Source organism: Halyomorpha halys, unplaced genomic scaffold (genome assembly GCF_000696795.3).
Source record: "Halyomorpha halys isolate HHAL.00 unplaced genomic scaffold, Hhal_1.1 Scaffold892.1, whole genome shotgun sequence".
NCBI lineage: Eukaryota > Metazoa > Arthropoda > Insecta > Hemiptera > Pentatomidae > Halyomorpha > Halyomorpha halys.
Genome location: NW_027105126.1, coordinates 99,068 through 118,860, shown reverse-complemented (window position 1 = coordinate 118,860; position 19,793 = coordinate 99,068). Strand labels below are relative to the sequence as shown.

The following is a 19,793-nucleotide window of genomic DNA, read 5'->3' as shown; positions in this document are numbered from 1 at the left end:
TATCTACAAAAAAATATTTTAAAATAATGTAAAGATGAAAATAGTCAAACCTCTTTGTACCAAGCTCGATGGTTCCTTAAACAAGTTAATTAATAATTAAATTGTGACTTTATTGTCATCATATCTATGTACTTCTGGCTTAATATATATAATTTTCATATATATATATACACACACTTAATTACAAATGCGTTGATATATATATTTTAAAACACTACCATTTTTCTTTATTTATAACAGTTAAATTTCAATTTTTTTTTTTTTTTAATTTGGTTGTCTTATTTTCTTTAGTGCAGTAATTGGGTCCTTAAAAAACCAAAAACAAATTTGTGAGTTTGAACGCATCTGACATTTTTTTTTCCAGCAAGTTATCGGGATTCTGCTGTGTATTCATATTGAATTTTGAATTAACTAAAATTTAGTTAGTCATTTTTTATTTTAACAAGTCAAAATCTTTTATTATTTTAATTAGATGTAAGTTGGAATACTTAAGGCATGACAGTATTTTCAAGCTGTTCTTTTGGGTAACGGTTGAGTTTTTCATTGAGGTACTTAGCTTATTTGTCTACACAAATGTAAGATATACTTGCATGTTTGGTTTTGCTGTATTGTTTCTATTTGCTCTGTGATATTTTTCTGGTTAGTGTAATGTTTGTTCTGTTTTGTTTATTAATAATTTCAATATTTTTGTATATAATGTAGTGTATACTATTTAATAAAAGTGTTACATTTGTATTATGCATGTTGTACGATCCTGTTTTGCCATATGATGGGGGTGATCCCTTGTGTTTTTCAGAATTTCATGCTCTTCATCTCCGCAAGTATTCTGATCATCGTCCTCTCATCACTTCGAGAAGTGCCGAAAGTATTATCAGTCTTGAGAGTCAGTACTGAATAAAATAAATGTACAAATTGTTCCTGAAGCTACTGTGTTAATGATTTGGTTTTGGAAAGAAACATATGTAAATTACCAATATGATTGGTTTCATTCTGAAGTCTAAACATTTCTCAATAAAGTTTAGAAGAAAAAAATATTTATGAAACCAGCCTTTTGATGTTACTCCCTGCTCATACCAAATTATTTTGATTCTAAGATTGATTTTTGCACTGTAGGTAGTCAAGCTTTTTTGTGTTACTACATCAAATGTCTTTTATAAGGAATCTACTGTTTATCTACCATTGAGCTTCCAATGTGGCTGATTGTATCACGGCTAAAACACTCCCAGTCCCTCAGATTAACTATAATCCGTTTTCTTTATTCATAAATGTTAAATTTTTTACTGTTTTGTTTAATGTTATATATTTGTAACACTTAGACTATCTATTTTTAATTTTTCTTAATTCCTAATTTATAGTAAACTAACCCAAAAATACCCTGTCTGATTAGATCCATTAACTGGATGTAATAAGTGAGGAGCCTGGATTAGAAAACAATCAGAAACTGTATATGTTGATGTGCATGATAACAAGCTGCAGGTTAACTACACTTTCTCCTTTACTATACTTTATTTTATTTTTGGAATATATAATGTCATTTGTTAATAACTTGCTAATCCACCAATGCTTCACTATTGCTAAATTTGAATGTATAGATCAAATTAACTTAATTGAAATTTTGAAACCAATTTTGTTTGGTTAAAATACAAAAATTTCATATATATTATTTTTATGTTTTGGATTACATAAACTGTAATTACTGTTCATGGATATCCTATTTTTCTGGTGATTCCAAAGAAGGACTTACACTTACTCAAAAACAAATACCTTGGTTTTCCTATACGAAAGTATGAAAAATTCATTTTTTAAAACAAAAATGTGGATTTTACAGTTTTAAAGGAACCTTGAATGCTGTGCAATTTTTCAATTGTTATATTGGTACTGCCTAAGTCAAGTTTAAAGTTTGTCTATTGGATTAGCACTCGTGATCTTTTTTGTTATTTGTTTATAACACATCATGACAATGACTATTTCATTCCTTGCATTGCTAATTATGCAGTCGTCGGAATTCTCTCCAACTCACCTTACTCTGTCTAAATATTCTAAACAAACATCTGTTTTTAAATCTTGTTTTAAAACTCGATTGTTAGATGACAACTTCCACGTCTGTAAAGAATAGATATAACTATTTATATTCTAAATTTGTATTATGGGGAAGCAGGCTTTTATTAACTAAATCATTTGAAAATATATTTCAAACCATGAAACATTGTTCAAAGTTGATTATACCCATGAATGACATGAAACATTGTTGATTATACGCAAATAGCGTCTAAACTCTTTTCAGAGAGGTCAGTTATCCAAAAATGTTTTAGAAGAAAAAATCAAGAAATATTCCTCTAGATATATCTTAAAAACGGAAAAATCTAGTAAAAATTGCTGGGAAATTTTTATTATTTTGGGAGCCAGTGGTAAAGGCAAGATTTTTTTTATCTATTTTATACTATCCCTTAATTTGTCTCTATCTTCCTCCTTTAAAGTTCTCAGTGCTTCAAATTTACTCTCAACTTCTAATGAAAGATATACATCAGGGGTGGGCAGTCGATATATATCTTCGAAAGTCGATCGCGAGGCCAGTTTTGGTCGATCGTCGATCGCTCCCAACTTCTGGGGTGGAATTCTGTGTACCACGAACTTCGAAGCGATTGTAGAAAACAAAACTTTCTAGCAATAGATGAATGCATTCTGAGCACTTGCAAAGGTCATTGCTAGAATTCTGACAACCTGTAACTGCCCACACAGTATATTTTGACTCAGGTGTTACACTTGTCACCGGACACAACCGGACTCTATTATTATCTTTGTCAGAATATAAACCTGATTTTGATTCTCTGATTAGAGACATGCAAACTCAGTCTTCCCATTAAAGTTAAGGCTACAAAGTAAATTCTAAATCTGTAGCTACTTTGTATTATTAAATATTATTAATAATTATCTATATTATTTTAATTCTCATGGATTTGAGTTTTTTGTTCCTTTAAATAATTATTGTTGTTTATACGTAGATTCGTAAATACATAGATAAGCCGTGTATCTATATTTCAGTACGAGGTGTACTCAGCGAGCTATTGATAGATTAGCAAAAGGTAAGTCATATTATTCTATTATGAAATATTGAAATCAAATTATCAACCTTACTATGCATTTGTATAACAACTTTTTCATATTTATGAACAAATGTACAACAACATATACATTGAAGTTGATAAAAAAAATAAGTTACATTTAAGAAAGTAAAAATCTATCTTGAACAAGAGTTGAAAAATTGAATTTTTTAGGTACCGCATGTATTACTGCTATCAAAAGTTGGGCCTGAAATTTCTTCCTGAGTCTATATCTCGAAAACTTAATAAGTGATTAAAAAAAAAAAATGTTTTGGCCATATATTTTTCTTATCTATCCATACCTCACTGGAATGCATCTTATAACATAGTGTATAAACATGGTATCCATTTCATAACCTTTCTCACCTTTAAAGCTAAGTCTATGTAAGTCGATCGTGACACTTCACTGGATTAAAAATTTTTGGAGTATTTGGTTTAAAGAAATTCATATACTGATATGTATATTACATATAATGATTTAAAGAAATTCATAACTGATTGAAAATCAGACCCGTATTGTTTATCAAAATAAACTAATTTTCTATCTGAATTAATTATGATATTTGGTGTTTGTGTAAGTAAACTATCTACTTATGTTACTATGGGATTGAGATTTTAAAAAATGGATAGCAGAAATAGTTTGATTTTTGAGTTATATGGGTGTTCCATGTTAAGAAATTAATTTTATATTGTAGGAAAATAGTCCGGGTAGCATTAAAAAAAAATGTGCAAAATAGTTTTCTTACACTTTTGTACCTTTCTTGACCGCCACCCCGACTATTTTCCTATCAATCTACAACCATTAATCTTCCAATACGATTACATTTTATGTTATATGAGGATAATTTTATGTTTAGTTCAAATATAAGAATATCTTCAAAAAACACCGTACCATTGCTTCTTCTGAACTGTACCTGAAAAAACTGTCAAGTCAATAGAAGATACACTAAATTACAAAACAAAAAGATTAAGTTTTAAATGAACCATAAAAATACGATAACGCAGATGACAATTTTGAAGTAAAAATGATATATGAAAAACCTTATCTTGAAAACAGTCATTAAAAAACGAGAATGTACTTCTTTACGTAAGAAATATCTTCAATTAATTTCTTTTAATTGATGTGCTCTAGATTAAGTAGCCGTTTATAAAATAAATCATATTTTTTAACTACCGCATATAACTTACTGTACGAAAATCTTTATTAAATAAGTATAAATTTACACAACATTTCTATCTTGTGAATTACGTTCAAAAACCAACTATGTATCAATATTATTTATTTTTTTTATCAAATTGTGAGTTATCAACATTTTGTGTATTTACGTTGCCAAATATTATTGAAACTACTACTTACACAAAGATAATCATAGGAAATTACTTTATGGTACGCTAGCCTTGCTTGAATTTTATTGCTAGTATAAATCTTTACATCAACTTGTTCCTGAGAGTTTATCAAAAACTAATTTTTTTAGTTTCAAATAACAAAAAATAAACATTTTCCGAATAAAAATCTCATGGACTATTAACCGTACATATGTATATTACTACTCAAATTAAAGCTATCTAAAACACCATAAAGTAGTATTTATTTAATATCATGACAAGAGTTGTAGTTTCTATGATATTCAACAAAATAAAATCAGAAAATGTTGATTTCTTGATGTTTTTAAAAAAAATCTTGCTTTTGAAAAACTGTACCTTGGGAACAAGTTAGCAAATTTATTGTACTTTAATAAAGATTTCAATGTATATATATTTTCCGTGAGGTCGATAGTTTTAAAAATATTAATAAATAAGTATCGAATGAAAAGTTCGTAAGAATGTTAGAATTTTTCAGCCATTATTTTGTTATTTATTACTATATTTTTGTGTATGACACTGCTGTAAATAGAACATATCATTTATTAACACGTTTATTAAAAATAAATAAATAAATAATTTAACGACACTGGATATTGGGAAAAGAACTTAAAAATGTGGACGAGAAAGAAAATAAAAATTTGCTAATCGGTACTCACGTTATAGAGCCCAGGCGCTGCTATTTGCTGATAAATGATTGATAACTGTGTTAATGTTATAAAAAAAAAATTGTAAAATGTTTCAAAAATTTTTTTGAAATATTACTAGAAGATTCTTAAACAGTAAAAAAATAAATAACTATTAAGCCTTTCACAATGCAAGCCGCATCTGGAGACATAAATATAAATGTAAACTACATAACACCATATATTATCAGTATAAATAGGAATAACTAAAAAAATTAAAGATAGATAATCACTCTATGACACTGACATGTAAAATTATGGTAAAATTAAATGTTTAGCATTTGTAGGAGAGATTGTTTTAGGTTGATCAACTATCTCTTTTTTTGTGAATAGATACTATTTAGACTGCTGAAGTGAGATGTTCGATCCCTAATCCATACTGAAGTAATATTAGGCTGTTTTTATTGTTCTAATGCATGCATTGGCGAAACATTGATTGGTATGCTGGTCTTTAATACACTTAAAACCTGATGAAATTAAAATTAATTATATTATGATCCACCATGATATGAGTCGCTATAAAATTTTAACTCATTTAAATAAATTAACTTGCATTCACAATAAATCAAATTTATATTTCAGAATGTTAATTTTTTTGAAGGTCAATAAAATAATAGAAAAATATGTAAAACACAATTCAGAAACATATATTGATATGTATAATAAATAAATAGAACATTTACACGGATAGAAAAATATTTACACTAATTTACAAAATAGTTCATCTAACTATGTTTACAACTTGACACTCTTGTACAATAAAACATCAAAATAATTTTAGCTTTTAAGACACCTATACCAAAAAATAGCATTACGGTCGGCAATTCACTGCATCAGACACGATACTTCAATTTTTCATATTTGGCTTCATTATGTACTGTATTTATTTCTTCTACTAGGCCAGAGGGTGAGGAGTATGCTGACTTCCCCAACTCGTCCTTTTTCTTCCCCTCTTTATAATTTATAATATATTTATAATTTTTTTTTTAAATTTATGTAGATGTGCTTGCATTATTAATGTCTACTAGACAATTTTTCTTTAGTACAATTGTAGGGATGAAAAAAATAATACAAATATTAGAATATTTATTTAGAAGTACAAGCCTAACAAAAAAATTTTAAATTCAATTATCTTAGCCTTCATTTTTATTCCAATTATTTCATAAAATTTAATATTCTTAAATTTATTCATCAAAGTACCAACTTGGCTTTTAACTCTCTTGGGTTATGATTTTTTTTATTCACGACTCGCCTCACTCAACTCTCTCAATTTCGTGGAAGGGATTTAACTATTATGGCTGAGGGATTATACAATCATTTTCTCGTCTAGGTCCCCTAGATGATCTCTCTAGAAACATTTATTCAGTATTTTATAAACCCAAAAGGATCAATTATTGGTTTGATAAAGTAAAAATAACCTCTGTAAAAGTGGGAATTTATTTGTGGCTGTATGTTATTAGCTGAATCATCTGGTGTATGGTAGAACCATCTGATGGTGAGAAGGTTTGTAGAGAGATTTGCGGCTTTTTTATATCTTGCTTCTTTCCATTAGGTGATCACAAAAAACATTTCCGTATAATGCCATGTGGCAGTAGAAGAGCTTTTACTTATTTATATGTATTTTATTAAATTGTAAATACAAATTAGAAGGTGAAAAAAAAAGAAAACAACAAGAGACCAGAGATAGAACATTGCACTGGTAGAATGCACCCCCGGTAACTAATGTGTTATTTTATATACTGTTTGGGACTGCATAAAATGGTTCTTTATCTGTGTTCTTTACCCTCACCATCATCTCCAAAATTTTAGTCCTAGACCTCATCTCTTCGATTAAGATTATCCAATCCTATTTTTTCTGAACGGAACCTCATTTCTCTATCAGAAATATTCTGTCCAATCATTTCGACCGGAGTCTCTTCCCTCCGTCCGAAATTTTTCTACTTAAAATCGTACCGACAGTGCTCGAAACTCATTCCTCGACACTGCCCGTGTCTCGTTTGAATACTCCTTACTCTCTTTCAGTTCCCATGATCACACTTCTCATGGGTATGCCTTGTCTACATCAACTGTGAAGTCGCCTACAGGCCAGTATCACTTCCATAGATCAACCTCGACGCCTCCTTAGATTGCTCTGCTACAATCCTGGCTGTCTTTAATAGCTGCTGAATTGCATGGAGGTGTTTTCTATTCCTCAATTTCATCAAGACGAGTGGTACAGGTAGATGACGATAAACTAGTTACCTTAACGAATTATATAACTGTTTATCTATTTTTAAAAAGAATTAGGCATTCGGTCTGCGTCTGATGCAGTAAACTGATGACCCTAAAAAAAGGGCAACAATACAACCAACCGTCTAAATACCATCACAAAAACACATTGATTGATTTCAAAGTGAACATTACATATTGTTTTTAATATTCCTTACATCGTAATAATTTCATTTTTTTTTTTCAAATCCCAAGAAAAATATAGTGATGAACTTGATTAGTTATTGAAAATAATATTTTTTTTTTTCTCTGGCAGGGAGTTTATTTCTAATAAGGTATTGTTCTGATAAGTTTTCGCTCTCCTGACCCACTTTCAGAGAGTCATTAAACTAGGAAGACTTAAGTTTAAAGTTGGGTAGGTTACTTAAAGAAAAGGGAAGGTGCAGGGGTACCAAAGAAAATTGGAACAAGAGAGCTAAACCATCACTGGGAGACTTAGTAGTACAAAGCTGCCCTGAACGGATGCAGATTTAGAAAGCTTTTCGCATGTTAAAAGCCGAAAAGTAGATACCCAATAAAAGATAAAGACTGAGGAAACTTATTGAGGATACCATGACGTACCGCGGACCAATCCCCGTTATAATAATATCAGCTAATCTTTTCCTTGCTAGGTGCTGGACTGTCATATTTCCCCCCAAACCATGCTCTATTATTTTAGTTTAATTTCATTGTACCATTCTGGGAACGGTTTCACAAGCTTAGTAGTTAGCAGTAAGCGGAGAAAAGCTTCCGTTTGGGCTAAATTAAAATCGAGCCAAAGTAATGACAAATTATACTAATGAAATTGCGGCATAAGGCTGAAGGATATTTATATGGGATCAAGAATGTTTTTCTAGCACTATTACAACAAATTACTCAACATGTTAGTTTATTGTGTATTGTTCCGGTATTACTGTTCATTTCTAACGTTTTTTCTTCTGAATTTGACTCTTTCTTACAATTTATGGGCATTCTTTGATCGACGAGCAAAGAAACAGATTCTTTGCTCAAGAGGAGTTTAATAGTACCTATACATGACAAATTACTTTTCACCGCTATTTTATGCTCACATTAAGAGCGCAGAAATAGTACAAGTGTTCACTCCGAATCTTTATTACCTTCACGCCAGACTTAAACATACAACACAAGCTGAAAATTACATCAACACCTGAATTCATTAAAAGTGGTTTCTGTTGAATTCTGTCTCTTGGTAGTTTCCTTTCCTCTGTGGAGCCTTACTCTGTAAAAGACAAGATATGGTTTTTAAAATTGTTTAGGATAAGTCATCTTAACCTAGTTGATGATTTGAGCGACGTGTAGATAGATACATTTTATAAAATCACATCTATAGATTCATAACATGAACTTCTTACCAAACTTTTTCAATGAAAAATAATTTTTTTTTTTTACTTTTTATTTTTAATAACATTCATAAGTTCATAAGTAATTCATAGAAATTTGCTTCCCCTACAAATTGTGAGAGGCGACTAACAGAGGAGGAGCCAGTTAATCCTTCCTACGACGGGAAATGAAAGAAAATTTACTGAGCAATTATTAATAGGATCTTGGAATATAGTTGATGTTTGGTATAACTGAAAAAACAGGAGCTATCTCGTTATTGCAATAGACCCCTGAATCCATGAATTATACCCATCATATAATGAATCATTCATTTCCTTAATAAGCTCATGAACTTTAGTCTCCTTTTCCAAAAAACCTTATAACATTATTAACTCAATATTTCTTCCATACCTTCATGAAGCCCTAACTAAATTTTTATTATAAAGAATTAAACTTGATGTAGAGTGAACAATAGAACACGATAAAGAGTGATTTTCAAAATCATAAAAAAATAAGATAAATATATTATTTTGATATTTCAACTAATGCATTATTATTAATTAATTCTTTAAATAAATAAATAATTATTAATAACTGAAACGTTCTTCTAGCACCCGCTGTAGTCAATATATACGAATCTAATATATAAAATTACCGATATTTCGTAACATAGATATTGGTATCGATTCTAATGTCAATATTATTATCGATTCTAATAGCTATATTTTTCTTAAGACTAAATGTAGGAAAATAAAAAACAAAAACAATAATTACTATATTTGAAGTCATTGAATTGAATCAGGCGAGTAGAAACTGTACTTTTACAAAATATCTACGTAAGGATTTTTTTTTTGTTAATCTGGTCTTTAAAGGCTGATAAAACATGCAAGAATTATATTAGTTTCTAGAAAAAATCTAGTCCTGGTTTCATAATTTTGTGTATGATTTTATATTATCTGACCAATTAAAAACCTATAAAGTCCTTTTATCCTTCTGAAATTAAATCACTATTGAAGAATATCTACTCACGCGTTTTTAGATGGAACCCGCACGCTCTCTAGAGTATAACATTCAGTCTGACGAAAACATTTTGTAATATACTATATTGCTTATTCAGAAGACTTTGTAAACTAGATACATACAATTAATTAATCCTTAGAATTCCTCCTAATCATTGGAATGAATTTTGTATCTAATTAATAATTTTATTTATTTTTTTATCATGCATGTGAGTGTTCATAAGGCTCGTCATTGCTTATAATCATCATATCTTCGAAATAGAAAAAAAAATGAATATTAGCTTATTATATTTAATTATTTATCTTTTAATTGCTGCTTTGCCTAGATAATTATTTTGAGGTTTATTGTAAATGATTGTAAGCTAAAATTAAATAGGATCAGTTTAGTAATAGTTCGATAGATTCGCATGCTGTCCATTCGAAAGCAAATTATAACAATATATTGTCCTAAATGCATGGTGGCCTAGAGACGTCAGGACTATCATGGGTTGGCAGACTAAACTAAATATTATACATTATATATATATTACATATTATGCTAAATAGCAGGTATTTATACTCGATGTTCCTGTTCAAAATGACACACACTCAAACTCATTCCTTAATAACGATAATATAAGCGATATTTTAGTATTCGTGTAACATGGTCATAGTTTTTGTAATGGCTACAATGCATGAAGTATGTATAATTGTTTTCTTTACATGATTTCAAAGTCCTGTCAAAATTGGATATAAACGATTGAAATTGATCGTGGCATGTTTATTTGATATTAATTTAATGTATACATTGCACATATAAGTATTTAATTTGCATGCTATAGATTCTATAAAAGATAAACTATATACTTGTAAATAAAATTTGGATGGATAGAATAAAAACATATTAATGTCACTTTAAATTGGGTTATTACTTTTATTTTAGTTATATTCATGATCTCTAAGGGTTGTGTAATCCTCAAAATCAGTCTGCTTGTTTGAATTTGGCTTGGTTACAATTCTATTTGGCCCTGCCGATATAACGAAATAAATGTCTAGTGTCCAACTCTAATTTGAAATGGTTTATTACTTTTAACGATAGCAAATTTTTTCCTGCTCTAATCGAAATATTTATAAGGCGTTTAACCCTGCAAAAGAGCAAATAGATTCGTAAGTATCAATTCAGCAATAATTTAAAAAAACTAATAACAGTCATTCAATACTCCAACATTTTTTGTTAATATTAAATTCCACTGGGTTTTGATTTTTCTTTTTTTGAAAGAGCTGTCCTTTCTTGAAATTTGCGATAGCTCATTAATTATTCTAAATGGATTAGATTTTTCGTATTAAAAAAAAATAATCCATCATAAATTGAAATGGAAAACTAATAAAAATAATTAAATAAAAATCTTTTGTTTTCAATGAAATATTATTGATTTTATTTTGTTGTATTTTATGACAAGTATCATTAATAACAATTATTTTTGTAATAATTGTTATTAATGATGCTGCCGTTACTTTTGCTGATAACAATATAACCATATAGAATTTAACTAAGCCAATTTATTCATGGGATTAGTGAGAAATAAATTAGAGTTACTATTCTTTGGAAAAGGATAGTATAATTAAAACAGTATCTTGAAACGTTTACTTCGCGTTTACGTTTTGTGAAATCATGGAGTCCAAGTAAGATGTGAATGCATTTAGCTGATAGTGCAATGTAAGAAAAAAAAGTAGAAATAATTACAAGCTCATTTCAGTGAAAATTATAACTGTTGAATAGTGAGCGATTGCTTGTTTATGGATTGACATTAATATGTAAGCACTCAAAAAGCTAAATCCCTCTCGCAACTTCTTCCTAATGATCGTCATCTACTTATTACGTCGTTCTGGAAACTGAAATCAACTGGAATTTCAAAATATGCCTTACGCAATCCGTTTCCTTTAAACCGCTAGAGAGCTGCGTAAATTGGAACAAATTACAGTTCCAAGCCAAAAATGTGATCGAATTCAGTTTGTTTAATGAAATAATATCGTGCGTTATGTGAACGGACACCTTCTGGTTGTTGAATAATATCTTTAACTTTCATTTTACAGAAATTTTTTTTACATAAAATCTCAAATAATCGATGATGGTCAAAAAGCTCTTCGGAGTGATAGTATGGTTTAGCCGTATCACTAAAGAAGGGTGCTTATTTTAATTTCCTCCATCTTAACCGAAATTTACAATACCCTACTCAGCCTTGTATCCTTATACAATATGTAAGCTTTCTGTCAAATTCTTAAACAAGAGTATATGCAATTTTATTTTATAGAATATGTTTGTTTTAAATTTTCTTAGACCGTAAATATTTGACTGTAAGATTGACTAATAGAAATATATAGTACAATAGACGTAATAAAATAAATGTAAGTATGTAATCGTGATTCAACCCTGGTCCACCCAACCTCATAAATCGGGTAAAAATTTGGCGGTCGAGTGTGATTCTGACCAAATAACCTCCTTGCACAAACTTTGGTCGAGTAACAGTACTTCCTTACAAAGTGTTGCACCCTTAACCCTTCATGGGTTGTAGCGCTACAGATTTTAATTTTTATGTAATGGTAAATAGGTGTTGAATTATTGCTAACACTTTGCGTATTATATTTCTAAACAATTTCGGGTCAAGTTTGGTTAAAATTTGTGTCTCATTTATTTATTCGTGTATTAATTATTTTCCCTGTTGCTACCATGATCCTATGGCGTATACTTTATTTGGGGATTGATTCAGAAACAATGCCTAAGTCTGGAAGTAATGCAATCCCAGCAACTACCCTCCCCCATCCTTAACATAATAAAGGGTCATCATCTAACTTTAAAGAATGTATGAGAGCCCATGCGAAAAAAAATGATATTATCTGAAGAAAACTTTTAAAACAATTTTTTAATCTGCGGTGTATTGACACAAAAAATGAGAGCCTTCCAGGACACGTTACCTGAAGAATAGCGGCTGCATTAAATAGTCAAATTTTATATATATATAAATTAATTGTCTGAGGACGTTTTCTAAATAATATTAGACGACCTCCTGAATCAAATGACGTTAGTCTGTCACTATTTGATTCAGAAAGTGATCAAATATTTAGAAAATGAATTAAATGTATTTTTTGAGTTTCAAAATGTGCGGTTTTAGAAAAGTTTTTGCCAGCTCCAGGTAGTATCTATAAGTGGGCTCAACAACGACATTAAATAGAGGAAGTGGTCTAGTGTTATTTAGAACAGAAACTAAACGTCTCCAGATAATTCTTTTTTTCTAATAAGTTGGCTTTTCTTATGGAGCTGCTAATTTTCCAGCTTGTATAATCCAACTGGTAGACTATAATTTCTTTAATTTTAATACATTAATAATTGAGAAATTGCTATTAATGATCTCTTCAGATAATATAAAATATAAAAATTATATATTCTTCAATCTGCTTCATGGGCTAAGAGACAGGAAATGTTCCTCAGTATTTTCTACCGAACCGATTTTAGATCCAAACTTTACCAACACACCTATTAACCTATTAACTTATAACCTTGGAAATAGAAGCGAGCTTACATTTCTACTGGAGCTCATCTTTATCGATTGTCAGCTGTTCATCTTCTCTTCTCGAAGGCAACCGAACAGCTTGAGGAAGGCCTTTCTGAAACTGGAGTTCATGAAGCAATAGGTGATGGGGTTGCAACAGCTGGAGCAATAGGCCAGCAAGTGGAGGAAGCTGATACCTTTGTATCCCAGCCGCTCGTAGACAGCCGCTGGAGCGAACAGGGCAATCTGCAAACAGAAATTTCAATAATATAATTGGAATTGAAAAAAAAAAAAATAATGTTTAGGAATATTTTGTCCTATTAGCTTTTCTCGGCTATAATATTTTAGGTGATGAAATTCAGTAATATTTTTCTGGCTGACCCGCTATTCAAATGTAAGTTTAGGAACAGCTAAACTGTTAATGAGCAGATAAATAAAACCTATTTTATTACGTTTATTATGCTGGAATATTTTTATCGATAACAATAAGAAACCGATACATGATCATATTTTCTATATGAGTATATACACCTCTGCGTTACCTATATATTAACTCACAAAAGATCCAATTGGGTCGAAGTGAGGAAGGGATTCACATTTTGGGATTCTTACCTAAGAAATTATAATTACCGTTCCTTATAAACCACAGAGTGACATATGGCCTACTCTATGGAACAAAAGAATTTAAATATAGTATAATTCCCGTAGAAAAATGTTTTCGGAGAATTATGGCATCACAGGAAATACTTTAAACTTAGTCTGCACCTCTAGACCTTCTGATAATTCATTACCCTCGAGCTTCTCAAACTATTTTTTTTATTTTCCTCCACTCCATTTTCGTGGAATTTCCGATGCAAGATCGGAGGATATCCAAAAGTGTGGGTTGTTCCAGAAGCCATTACAGCAATTTAGAAATCTTTTTTTCATAAGGATACTTTACAGACGTTTCGAAGCCAATTTAACAAGACAGAGTTGTCCTTAATAGTCAAACATCTCGATGAAAAAAATAATATATTTAACCCTAATTTTTTATCACTTAAATGAAAACTGGATGTATTGGGTTGTAAAATAAGTTCGTAGCGTTTTTCAATTTTTCAATTTAATCCTCTCTGTTTTTATAAGATCATGTTTATACATTCTAAAAAAGGATTAGTTAAGGTGCTTTTATGCATCAGTTTCAACCGAGATTCCTTATCTTTAAGTGGTATTTTGCTTACTAAAAATGGAAGAGAAAAAAATTCATTTTCGTCATTTAATGATTTTTTTTTTCCGAAAAGGAAAATCCGCTGCACAGACGGTTAACAATATTTGTAGTGTGTATGGGGATGGTGCCTTAGGAGAAAGCACCGTCCGTAAGTGGTTTGCTCGGTTCAGAACCGAAAATTTTGACTTGGAAAACGCAAAGCGCTCGGGTCGTCCTTCAACTGTTGATGACCAAATTCAAGTATTGGTCACAGACAATGCTCACTCAACGACATATCGCAGAAATGCTTAAAATATCTCATGTAAGTGTCTCATAATCAGAAAAGCATAGTTTTCCATCACAATAACGCCCGTCCTATTCGCCAGACCTTGCCCCAACAGATTTGCACTTACTTCGTGCACTTCAAAACTCTCTTAACGAAATACACTTTAATTCACTGGAGGACTACAAAACGCACATGGAGGAGTGTATTGCGAAAAAATCTGAGAAGTTCTGGGAGGACGGAATTAAAAAATTACCTAAAGATAGGCAATTGATCAACATAGGCCATATATAATTAATTAAAAATATCCGCAAGTGTCTGAAGTTTTTATTGAAATCACCAGAAAAAAACGCTACCAACTTTTTTTACAACCCAATAGTTACGAGTCAAAATTGATAAATTTTGGATAAATCCATAGTAAGAGAAATGAACAACATTACAACAAATTAATATTTCTTTCCGAGCTCCATATCTTCAGGACTAACTACACTAAAAAAAATAATGAAGAATCATTCAAAATAGAGTACATTTTCTTAAACCTGAGCCGAATAGAGCTATTTACGTTTAATAGTTTTGGTATTTAGTTTATCAAACATCAACATTTTTGTTTCAAATAACGAAAAACCGATGTTTTGTTAATTTATTTTGTCAAATATCATGGAAAATACTACATGGACCATGTACAGCTGTCTGTTACCCCTCAATTGAGGAGTTGTAACAGTTTTACTGTTGAGTAGCAGTTTCTATGATATTACCCAAAAAATTCACAAAATGTTGTTTGGAAAAACTTTACGTTTATGAAAAACAATATGTTCGGAACTATTAGACGTAAAGAAATTTACGTCGGACGTAAAGATATTTAAGGACGGATTCCGTCAATCAATCATTCTTTAAGTCGTGCGCCTCCTTTCTCGCCCCCTTTTCCCATAAGTTTTTACCTCGGCAAAGCTTAATTTTATGTGTGTGTATATGAACACTCAAAAATAAAAAGTTGTACGAAAATGAAAATGCATATTTAGGGCAGATGTATCACTGTCATGGTAGCAACACTTTTGTTAAAATAGACAAAAATTTAAAACTGATTACCTTCTTCTCAACTTCATAGGGAAGCGAAGAATTGGTTGATACACAAGGCAGATGATAACAATAATTTATGTATAATGTGCTCTTTTGACGGGTGGGGTTTAATAAATAACTCCATCTTTATGCAAATAAAGGATACCTCATTATTACATATTAAAATATAATATATTATGTTATTTTTCTATTCAAAAGGATTGTAATTTTCGGTCTATTTTATTTTATTATTTTTTTTTAATAATTTATTTATTGTTATTTACAACTGTTTACACATATATACAACAAGTAAATTTGCTGTAGGTGACATAGTGACGTGATAAAAACATGTGGAGAATCTACCCACTGATAGAACTCCAATAACACTATTTTATTTAGTATCATAATTGACATGTTATGCATAAATTTAATAAATTTTATGTTGCAGAAATGAATTTAGTAATACTTAAATTTATGAGCTTTAGCAACAACAATATTGTGAAAACCCATGAGAGGAAAAGTATGTATATGTGAGGAAAACGTATCTAGTATGATGTATTTATTTTCATGAAGAAAAATAAATTGTTCTATATCAATAGCAGATACTGGCCTATGTAAATAATGAAAACAAAATATATTCCAGGAAGAAAAAAGTAATAAGTAATTTTAAAAAACTCATAAATTTAATGGTCCTTCTTGATAGATGACGGAGATGAATCGCTCAGTCATCAAAGGGAAATACAGAGATAGAGGGAAGCTAAAAGCTTTAAAATATATGAAATTTATCATTCACTACAAAAATCTTGCTGTTGAAGGGATATACAGTGAATAAGAAAAAACCTACACTATTGTTTTTTTAAATCTACTTATTATAGTTAACAAATCGACCGATTATTGTGATGACAAACCATGATGTGCATTAATTTTCATAACTGATGTAAATTTGAAACCCTTACAATCTAATTAACTGACCGATTTGTAAATTTATAATGCCAAATGATTATTCGTACAAGTAGAGTTATCGTAGTTAACTAATTATTAATTACTTGCTAGATAGTTATAAGAATATAAATATAGTATTGAAGTCCAAACTGAAAATGAAGAAAATGTTCAATATGGTAATTAGAATAAAAGTTAAGATCTGAAAAAAATTCTGCCAACACAAATGAAATTCTTTAACTTTTTTAGCCAGTATTGAGTTAACGATGTAGCGATGAAATTGTCTTTCAATAAGAATTTAAAAAAAAATTGTGGCAGGACACTAGGAGACACACGGACGCAAAACTTCCGGTTATCATGAGTGAAATATCGTGAAACCATTCGAAGAGCACCTAAAAATACCGAAGTAAGCACTCATGAACTTTCAAAACACATTGTATCATAAGAAGATAAACATATCACTTCACCAACTCAGAGAAATCGGTTACAGGAAGCTCAAAAGGACAAAAGGATACAAGTTCGCCTACTCAAATGGCGGTTATACAATCCCAAACCATAATATTACTCTCACCTTAACTGGTTAACTGTCGCTTTCAAATTTTAGATAAAAGGCTTTACTATTACTCCCTCAAACGAATTTTCTGCAATCTGGTCCGGACATATTGAATTTGCTTTAGTCTAAAATAACACGAAATTCACGAAATAACATAATGAAAAATAAAGTTTGTTTTCTTATTTCGTAATAAATGTTTTTGATATGTAATAATTAGATTAAATTCTATCATAAAATGGTCAAGACACGAAAATATGGCAATGATTACTTTCTCAGTATGTTACTTATAATTTTTCTTTTTTTTACTCTGGATAATCAAGCAGAGAATTTCCTTAATCTACAATTAGTACGGCCTCCTTCTAGATGATTCAGTCCAAGGCCCATTCCTTACTTAGGCCGTGTTCCATTCTTCTATTGCATTGTCCCAAGTTTTCCTTGATCTACGTCGTCCTCTTCTACTATCTATTTTCAGAGCCTTCCTTGGTAATATTCCTTCAGGCATTCTTTTTAAATGCCCGTACAACTTCAACTGTTTTTCCTCAATCACTTTCAGATTGTTCTTTTAAACTCTTATCTTTTATCTTACTGTTCCATTTCTTACTATATGCGTTCTGGACATTCCTGCTCATTTGTCGGCCGTAGTCTATTTCATATCTTCTTTTAGATAAAAGAAGGTAACTACCTTTTATTATCCATGTGTCTGCTCCATACGTCAACATTATCATTATTATACTTTTGTGTATATTTCTCTTGGTTATTGAAATAATTGAGTAATGATTTTTTTTACCACCTGAAATCCTTCCTTTTATTTTCATGTCGCAGGAACCATTTAATTCAATGATGGAGTCGAGTGATTTAAATTTTAAACCGGTTTTATTGAATTTTATTATGGGAACAAACAAAACTTCGGAATCAAAACACTCATTTCGGAATGGTGTGGTACTTCTAAATATTCTGTAACCCAGAAGAGATTTTTTTTTTTCATCGAATCGAAATCGGAAGTTAAAGGAAGAATCTGGGTTCAGATATAAAACAGCCAAAAGTTTGATTAAAATTGTCCATTTGTTGATTAAAAGTGTCTGCTGAAAATGTCAAAGAGTGATATATTAAAGAGGCAATAATCATACCTGACAAAAAAGGGGACATACACTATAAAATTTTTCTGTCATAATATTCTTTATTTGAATATATATATAATTGTGAGACATAGTTAACCGTGGATGACTTATACGAGGGTTGAAGATGGTTGGGGGTGCGGTTAAAATAAAACACAAATAAGTTGATGCAACTTATTTAATCGTGCCAACGTTTCGGCTAGAGCTTCTAGCCTTCGTCAGGGCTAAGAACAGAACAAGATAACAACCAAGGAATATAGAAAGAAAAAAGAAAATATAAACAGAATGACATGAAGTGAATAATTTTACAGAATAAAATTAATAAAATGAAGTGATGAGAGAAGTGAAAAATGAAGTGTATACATAGGTAATTGAATAAGTAGGCAAAATAACAAAATTAAGGAAATAAAATAATAATGAAGTTATATAATGCAAAGAAGTATGAATATATTAGTTATTAATATTTTAAAAATTAAAATATGGAAAGAAAAATAAAATTAAGAGAAATAAAATATATGTAACCATAATAATTGATAAAGAAGCAAAATTAAGCAAAGCAAAAGTAAAGTTTAACAAAAGAAATGAATAGAAAAAAAAAATTGAAAACAAAAATAATAATATATGGTGAACATAACTAATAACGTGGGTAAGGAAAATTGAGAAAAGAAGGCGTGGTAAAATAAAGATAGGGAAAAAAAGGAGAATAAAACGAACCTCTTAGCTTGAAATCTAACCACCCAGTGGTATTCTGCGCCGAGAACGTCCAAACTCCAAATTAAAAAAGAAGCTACAAGAATGACTAAGTGTATTTAAGAGGAAACGTTACGAGTCGGTAAAAAGTTAAAAGTAAAAAAAATAGAAAATATTTAGAGGAAGAAATCGTGTGAGAGAGTGACGACAAATGGTTTTTGGAAAATGTAAATATATATATATATATATATATGGATGACAAAGTATCGGAAGATGACAAAGTGTCATGAGTATTTAACAACAGTTAAAAAGAGTAAACGTATATAAGAGGGTGACGACAAATGTGTTAGAAAAAGTTTAAGAAGTGAAATAATACGTTACAAAGTGAGCGGAAAAATAAAATGAATAATAAATAAAAAATAAAAATTATAAAAATTACTTTTTTAATAAATTAACTATTTGCGAATATGTTAATGATATGTTGTGCTTGTCGGTTTTTAAATTGATGGAAGAAGGTTCTAATTGGATATAGAGGCTTTCAGAGATGAGCCTTTTGTACAGATCACTACCATTCATCCCCTCTCTCCAACAACATCCAAAAACTCTTACGTTCTGCTATACCTAACCTTCGTGTTGCTTTCAGACCTCACAACGCACTATCTAATATTTACACTAAACTAAAAGACCCTAT

General features: G+C 30.1%; 2 protein-coding genes across 9 annotated transcripts in view; one reads left to right on the top strand and one right to left on the bottom strand.

Annotated features, from left to right (window-relative positions):
- bbc (choline/ethanolaminephosphotransferase 1 bbc) overlaps positions 1-1,034 on the top strand; it is a 30,350-nt gene extending 29,316 nt beyond the window's left edge. For all 8 annotated transcript variants that reach the window (XM_014430462.3, XM_067048666.1, XM_014430458.3 and 5 more), the window contains one exon: positions 797-1,034. In XM_014430462.3, the coding sequence (XP_014285948.1) occupies positions 797-894 (98 nt within the window). In that variant the 3' untranslated portion in view covers positions 895-1,034. The remainder of the gene's footprint in view (positions 1-796) is intronic.
- A 4,806-nt stretch (positions 1,035-5,840) lies between these two features.
- Positions 5,841-19,793, bottom strand: part of CCKLR-17D3 (Cholecystokinin-like receptor at 17D3) — a gene marked incomplete at its 5' end in the record, with an annotated part of 26,021 nt that continues 12,068 nt past the window's right edge. Inside the window, 2 exon segments of the mRNA XM_067048642.1 lie at positions 5,841-8,636; positions 13,314-13,529. Coding sequence (XP_066904743.1) covers positions 13,344-13,529 — 186 coding nt within the window.